We start from the raw sequence: 7,070 nt of genomic DNA, 5'->3' as shown, positions 1-7,070 counted from the left end.
TGCACAGTCCTCGTTTAGAGACAGCCTCAGCTCTCACACACCCCGGTCCCTATTGGATTAGGAGACTGGGCCAGATTCTGATCCCTGCGGCAAACCCAGAGTCACTCTCTGCATTGGATTTACACCAGTATAGGAGAGATCAGAGCCTGGCCCGTAGCTGCTACTGCGCTCTCCCAAATCCAGAGCCTTTCTGTAACATCCTGGAAATGCTGGGAGCTGAGCTTTGTTCTGCTGTGTTGCCCCCAGCAAGGGGAAGTGACCGCATCTCTGTGACTGCTCAGCCAGCTGGAAGGTTCGCAGATTCCTGAGATAATGCTGACTAAGGGGGCATGGTCTCTGCCCTCACTCAGTTCCCAGAGCTCTGGGTCACACTGTAGCCTGCGGGCTCAGGGGAGAACATGTGGGCTGCCACACAGAGGGGTAAATGCTATTCCAGGGCATTTGCTTCAGTGTATGGACTCCGGTGTAAAACCAAACACACATCAGGGCTGGTGTGAGGAATCCCAGGTGCTAGAGCCTGTTGTTTATCCACCCAGAACAGGTAGCAGCAGGGCAAGCTTCACACCTGCACTGTCCCAGAGAGAAGACTAGTTGTTTGCAGGGTTGCTGTAGCCATGTGGGTCCCAGGGAGAATAGATCAGTTTCCACCTTCAGTGTCTGAGTGCAGAGCCCCTTGTGCACTGGCAAACAGGGGGTTAACTCTCTGCTTGGTTCTTATAATGTCCTTTATCAGCATACAATTGCAAATGGTCTTTATCTCCATTTGGCACATGGGGAAACCGAGGCACAGAGCGAGCTCAAGTGACTTGCCCAGGGTCACACAGTGAGGCTGTAGCAGAGCCCCAGCCCAGCGCTCTATGACTGAACCAATTGGTTTAGTAGAGAGGGCTGGATTCCAGGGTTATTGTGGTTCCTGGACTGGGATATAAACTTAGGACTTCATCCTCCCTTCAGTCCACAGTGGATTCCTCAACTCATGTCTGTGAGTGGTTGATAATAAGAGCAAGGGGGTGAATCAGAGCATGACCAGAGCACACTGCACTGTGACTGTTCTCTGCTGCCGAGGGCCTGTAGGGAGCAGAGCGTAAGTTAGAGCAGCCCTGAGGCCACTCTGATTTATACTGGAGGCTGGGCAGAATAAAGGACTAAATGCCTTCTTCCCCCACCTGGGTGGGGTGACTGAGGCTCAGGCCCCATGTGTCATTTACACCACCCCAGAATTTGCCCCACAGACGTCCCCATGTGAGTCAGTGCTGCAGGCAGCCTCTGGCCGAACCCGCTCTGCTTGGACGCTGGGTAACCCATCTGTGGGGGAGCTGCGTCCCAAGAACCCCTGGATAGTGACTGTCATGGCACGTGGACGTCGGTTCCGTGCCCCCATCCCACTTCACAAATAGCACCGCCAGCCTCCCTCCGCCGTCTGCTTCCCAGCTGCAGCTTCTGCCCCATGGTTGGGGAGGGGACAGGATGTTCCCAAGTGCTGTGTAGATTCCGTCCCCATCTGCATGGCTGCAGATCAACCGGCTCCCTCTGTTTGGTGTCTGTGACAGTGTGAGCGCTTCTCTGCCTGGCTCCACCCAGTGCAGGGAGGAAGAGAAAACTGACTGCAGTGAGACACCTGGAGCAGGAGTGACTCCTCTGAGGTCAATCACAGGGAGAGAACCCAGGAGTCCTGGCTCCTGCTCTAACCCCCCAGATAACACTCCCTCCTAGACATGGGTCCCAGGAGTCCCCTTACTCTGCCCACTAGAACCCAACCTGCAAAGAAACCCCTCTTGCTATGTCTGTGTGCTGTGAAAAGTGTCCCAGGGCACAACTCTGTGGCCTGCTCTGACCTCAGGACAGACCTCACCAGCCTGCTGCCTGCATCTGTGCAGAAAGTACCTGCCACTCCATTCGCTGCTCATCCCTTTGGCTTTGTAATGTGGGTTAAATAATAATAACCCCTCGCTCTTATCAGCAGCAGGTCTCACAGCACTTTCCAAAGGAGGTATCATTATCCTCATTTTACAGATGGGGAAACTGAGGCACACAGCAGCACTGGGAATAGAATCCAGGTCTCCTGAGTCCCCCGTCCAGTTCTCTATCCAGATCAGTGCCAGAGCCCCCGTATTGTCTGTTCATTACTTAGAAATCTGATGACCCCCCCACCCTTTTTTTTTTCCTGTTGTAATAGCTGGGCCTGAGTAACTTGCCCAGATCACCCAGGGCGTCTGTGGCAATGCCAGGAACCAAATCCAGCTCGAGGGTGAAGAGTCATAGTGAAAGCATCCAACTATTTTATTTTATAACATACAAATGTTTATTGCCCCTCCAAAAATAACATTTTTTCACAATCATTTATTTTTTCTAATGTGCAAGTAGAATATTTTAACCGGAAAAAAAATTTCCAGATGTAAACATTTGCTCCAATAAGTTAAATATTTATGTTATTCACAAATATACAACAGTTCACATTTTATTTTGGGAGAATTTGTATTCCAGCTGCTGGAGACCATAACATCTTCCACTCACCCTGGGACAGGTGGCATTTAAAATGACCCTGCCTTACATAGCGAAAGCCCTGTCTCTCAGCAGCTCCATGTTTCTAATATTCTAGGTTGAGAATTTGGCTTTGGAAAAAAAAATCAATAATAGTTTACACTTCGCAACTAATGAAGCCTCACACCACACAAACTGTGAGGTAGGCATTATTATCCCCATCTTACAGATGAAGAAACTGAGGCACGGGGCGGGACATGATTTGCCCAAAGTCGCACAGCGAATCAGGGGCAGAGCCAGGAATTGAACCCCAGAGTCCTGAGCCTTACTTCTGTCACTAGCCTTCACTGCATGCCATGACAAATGCCACCATTGTTGCTTACAGGGTGCAATGAAAGGACCAGATTTCCTCCATCAGTTACACTGAAATAAATTCAGAGTCACTCCACTGACTAATGAATGACGTGGATTTACACTGGTGTAGCTGATGAGTCACGCAATGTGTTACACTTGCTGTAACTCAGAGCAGAATCTAAATCCAGAGTGACTCTGTTAAAGTCCGTGGGTTCAGACCAGCATAACCGAGATCAGAACCTGGCCCGATTACTTTTAGCAGGAAAAGTAATTTGGAAACCCAGCAGAAAAACCAGTGCAGCCCAGTGCAACCTACTCAAACTCCAGTAAGCCCCATTATTTCATCACCACAATTGTAGTCTTCTCTACTACCCAAGGGTTTAGAGCACAGTTTTCAAATATGGGCCCCTTAAAAGTATGTAAACTTTGTGCTTCAGGGTTTTAGGCTGCTGCAGACAGTCGTGCCTTTGGTTAAGGGGGCCCAAAGCTTGAACCTCTGTGGTATCTGATTCTCGATGGGAGTTCAGCCTGAATTCAGGCTCAGGTCCCATATACTGACCGTATCATCCAAATATGGGATCTGGGTGACAGCTTCTCTGCTGCCTTGTGTTCCAGATTTGGTGCACTTCCATGGAGCAGTGTAAATTTCCTCCAGCAGGGATTTTGGCCCTCTGGAGTCAAAGTGCCCATAAAATGCTGCCATTCGGGGTTGCTAGTGTTACACGCCCACTCTGCACAGGCGTCAGGGGAGACCTGGGCACCCAATGGCCACTTGACAAACTCGGTTCACTGTAAACATCGCTCGTTCCCCCACCCCATGACATGCACCCACCTCTGGGGCAGAGCGCAGCAGCTCTTTAACAGCCACACGGTCACAATTTTAAGGAAGGGGCAGGTGGAGAATCGTTCCTCCAGCGGAAACTGCCAGCGGGCACAGGTAGGGAGGTGGAATGTAATTACCACCCCGATTATATCACAGACCCCAGCCAGAGCTCCCACCAGAGAAGGCCGGCGGCACACACAGAGAACTGCTTCCCCCTGGCTCTCGCCACGGACCCTCGCCAAGGGGCTCATCCGGTGCCACACTCCATGCCAGGCCGAGGAACCGGCGACACCCAAGCCACTGCCACGTGGTTCCAGCTACGTTAGGTTGTCCCCAGGATCTGAGCTCTCTTTGCGGGACCCCTCCTCGCTTATTCTGTCCTCCTCCTCCCAAAGACGGCCGACATGGTGCGGACGATGCCGCGGATGCCCACGGCCTTCTTGCCGGAGCTCCTGGAGTCCCGCACCAGGTCAAGGAGCTCATGGAAGACCACCAGGGCACCGTGGTATGTCTCGGCGGCTGAGATCTCAAAGAAGCCCGAGTTCGTGGAGAGGGCCAGGAGTCGCCCTTCCTCGCTGGAGACGGCCCGCCGGTGCTGCAGGTCCCGCTTGTTGCCCACCAGGATGACGGGCACTTTCTCGGAACTGCTCCGTCGCTTCAGCTGCCGGATGCGCTGGAGCTGCTGGCGGGCCAGGTGGAAACTGGAGCGGTCGCAGATGCTGTAGACCACGACGAAGCCGTCCGCCCAGCGCAGCTGCTTCTCACTCACCCAGCCCTGGAGCTCGGCGGCCTGGAGAGGAGGCAGTGGGAGCAGGTTAGAGAGAGCGGGACAAAAAAACCCAGGAATTAGCTGAGGCGAAGAGGCCATCACGTCGCCACAGTGATCAGATCAACCCACCCCCTCTCTTACCTCAGCCCAGCTGGGGAGAAGGGGGGAGGGGGGTCAGGAAAGGATTTTCCCTCCAGGTGCCGCATGGCACAACTGCCCAGCTAGGAGGGGACAGGCCTGGCCATTACTGGGGACGAGCTGAAGCAGCCATCTTTGTTGTGGGCACGTGGAGACGCTGGTGAGTGCCTGACATTGGTTGCTGCAGCCGTAGTGCCAGGGCATTGGAGAGGGTCAGTTCTGTCAGCAACGCTCTCGCCCTCCCCCCTTGGTCTTTATTCAGCCTCCCTCCCCCAAAAAGTAATTCCATTATTAAAGGAATTGGGTGCCATTTCTCAGCTGCAGGTGGAAGCCAAGGGGACCATGTTTGTTGAGGGCAGAGGGGTTTCCTAAAGGCTCTGCAGAACCAAAGCAAGTTTGTCCTTGCCCATGTGCCCTTCTAAGGGGAGACAGGGGGTGGGGATGAGCTGCCTTGGCTCCATCAGCTGGGAGGACACCGGTCCTGTTAGGAGCCGGCCTGAGTCCCAACAAACTCATTCCATCCATTCGGTCCCCAAAGCCCATTTGGTTGGGTTGGAAGCTGCGGGCTGTGATTTCTCACCTGGGGGCAGCTGGAGTCCCAGATGCTGAAGCAAACGTCTCTGCCTCCGACCATCACGTTGTGCGTGTAAACGGATTCTGGAGCCGCACGGGGAGCGGGAAAAAAGAGGGAGCCGTTAAGAGTGTGGAAGAAAGAAAGAAAGAAAGAAAGAAAGAAAGAAAGAAAAAGATCATAACCCAAAGCTACTCACCAATATCTCCGTATTCACCAATAAACCTCCGGGTGAGGAATCGGACTGTCAGAGCTAGAACAAAAGAGACCCAGCGTTACTCAGGCTGGCACCAAGCTGAACCCAGATCGCCCGGCAGGGCTGCAAGCCATTCCTGGTCCCCCCAGCGCGTCCCCTCACCCCTGCGCGGTCCCAGTGGGATCAGGGTGGTGGGCGAAGCCGGAGTGAGAACTCAGAACAGCTGTCCACACGCACGGGGTACAGCGCGGCTTGTTCCCAGCCGTGGGAGGACGGGAGGGTGGAGGGAAGGGGGCAGCGATCGGACGGGAGGCTGGAGGGAAGGGATCAGACGGGAGGTTGGGGAGGCTGCGGGGGGTAGAGGGAAGAGGGCAGTGGGAGGGTGGAGGGAAGGGGGCAGGGATCGGACGGGACGGTGGGGACTGTGGGGGTGGAGGGAAGGGGCAGTGGGAGGGAAGGGGCAGCGAGCGGACGGGAGGGCAGTGGGAGGATGGAGGGAAGGGGCAGGGATCGGACGGGAAGGTGGGGGCTGTGGGGGATGGAGGAGGGAAGGGGCAGTGGGAAGATGGAGGGAAGGGGGCAGGGATCGGACGGAAAGGTGGGGGGCTGTGGGGGGATGGAGGGAAGGGGGCAGGGATCGGACGGGACGGTGGGGGGTTGTGGGGGGAAGGGGGCAGGGATCGGACGGGACGGTGGGGGGGCTGTGGGGGGAAGGGGGCAGTGAGAGGGAAGGGGGCAGGGATCGGACGGGAGGGTGGGGGGGGGCTGTGGGGTGCCCAACACTCACCGGATTTCCCCACTTTCTCCGCTCCCAGCACCAGGATATTGGCTTCCACTTTGGGCTGGCTCCCTTCGGACATCCTGCCGGGCAGCTGGGGCGCGGGGCGGAGCTGAACGACCATTTGTAAACCCGGGGCGCGGGACAGGATCGGGGCCAGCGGGGCGGGCGCTGCTGCTCTGCGCTCTGAGCCGGGACAGCGCCGGAGCCGGGTTTATAGGGGGGAGGCGGAGCCGGGGTTTGAGTGACGGACAGCTCGCTACCCCCCCCCCCAACCTCTGGCGCGCGCACACACACACAGACACACGCACACAGACACACAATCCAGGGTGCACACACACATGCACACTTTATTTTCACAGGGAGACACACGAATACAGGTTTACAACACACACCCGGCTCTGGAGGCACGCATACATACACTCATTTTCACAGATGCACAACACACACACAGCCCAGGGCATCCTTACACACAGAGGCACACAAATACACAGACTCGCATTCACACAGAGCTATTCACACGCACACGCTCACACAACTATTGAGTTTTCTCAGACACGCAGCCGCCCCAGGTATAACCCTCCCCACACCTCCCCCCACAGAAGTTCACCCAGAGTTACACACAACACAGTTCCACACAGACACACACACTGGTAGGCTCACACATACAGAGATGTAGTCACATGTACACATTCAGGTACACTTATATTCACACAGACACAAAATTACACAAATTGTTCCTCACACACCCGTACACATGCACAAGCAGTTGGCAAACCCACAGTGCTCATACACTATCCTATCACACCCTCTCCCTTGCACACACACTGAAACACAGAGACACGCTCACACACACATGCACACTTTCCCTTGCATGCACACACTCACTCTTTCCTTTGCATGCCTACTCATACACACACCCACTTTCCCTGGCACACTGACACTTAAACACACACCGAC

The 7,070-nt window shown here is 55.0% G+C and overlaps 1 protein-coding gene across 1 annotated transcript; it reads right to left on the bottom strand.

Moving 5' to 3' along the window:
- Nucleotides 1-2,311: 2,311 nt before the first annotated feature.
- LOC120390338 (ras-related and estrogen-regulated growth inhibitor-like protein) lies at nucleotides 2,312-6,278 on the bottom strand. The gene is made up of 4 exons (XM_039512926.1): nucleotides 6,120-6,278; nucleotides 5,336-5,389; nucleotides 5,146-5,222; nucleotides 2,312-4,448 (listed from the first exon to the last, which is right to left on the bottom strand). The coding sequence occupies exons 1-4, from the start codon at nucleotides 6,232-6,234 to the stop codon at nucleotides 4,029-4,031; spliced, it is 666 nt and encodes a 221-aa protein (XP_039368860.1). The 5' UTR covers nucleotides 6,235-6,278; the 3' UTR covers nucleotides 2,312-4,028.
- Between the last annotated feature and the right edge of the window lie 792 nt (nucleotides 6,279-7,070).

The sequence above is a fragment of the Mauremys reevesii genome, linkage group 24, assembly GCF_016161935.1.
Source record: "Mauremys reevesii isolate NIE-2019 linkage group 24, ASM1616193v1, whole genome shotgun sequence".
NCBI lineage: Eukaryota > Metazoa > Chordata > Testudines > Geoemydidae > Mauremys > Mauremys reevesii.
Note: the sequence above shows the minus strand (reverse complement) of the source record. Positions and strands in the feature narration are given on the sequence as shown.

What these genes read in the sequence shown, in the direction of transcription:
- LOC120390338 (XM_039512926.1), bottom strand. Translation starts at nt 6,234, where the DNA reads ATGGTCGTTCAGCTCCGCCCCGCGCCCCAGCTGCCCGGCAGGATGTCC. An exon ending in TGGTGAATACGGAGATATTG is followed by an intron (nt 5,223 to 5,335) that starts GTGAGTAGCTTT and finishes GTGCGGCTCCAG; the next exon opens with AATCCGTTTACACGCACAAC. An exon ending in GGGACTCCAGCTGCCCCCAG is followed by an intron (nt 4,449 to 5,145) that starts GTGAGAAATCAC and finishes CCTCCTCTCCAG; the next exon opens with GCCGCCGAGCTCCAGGGCTG.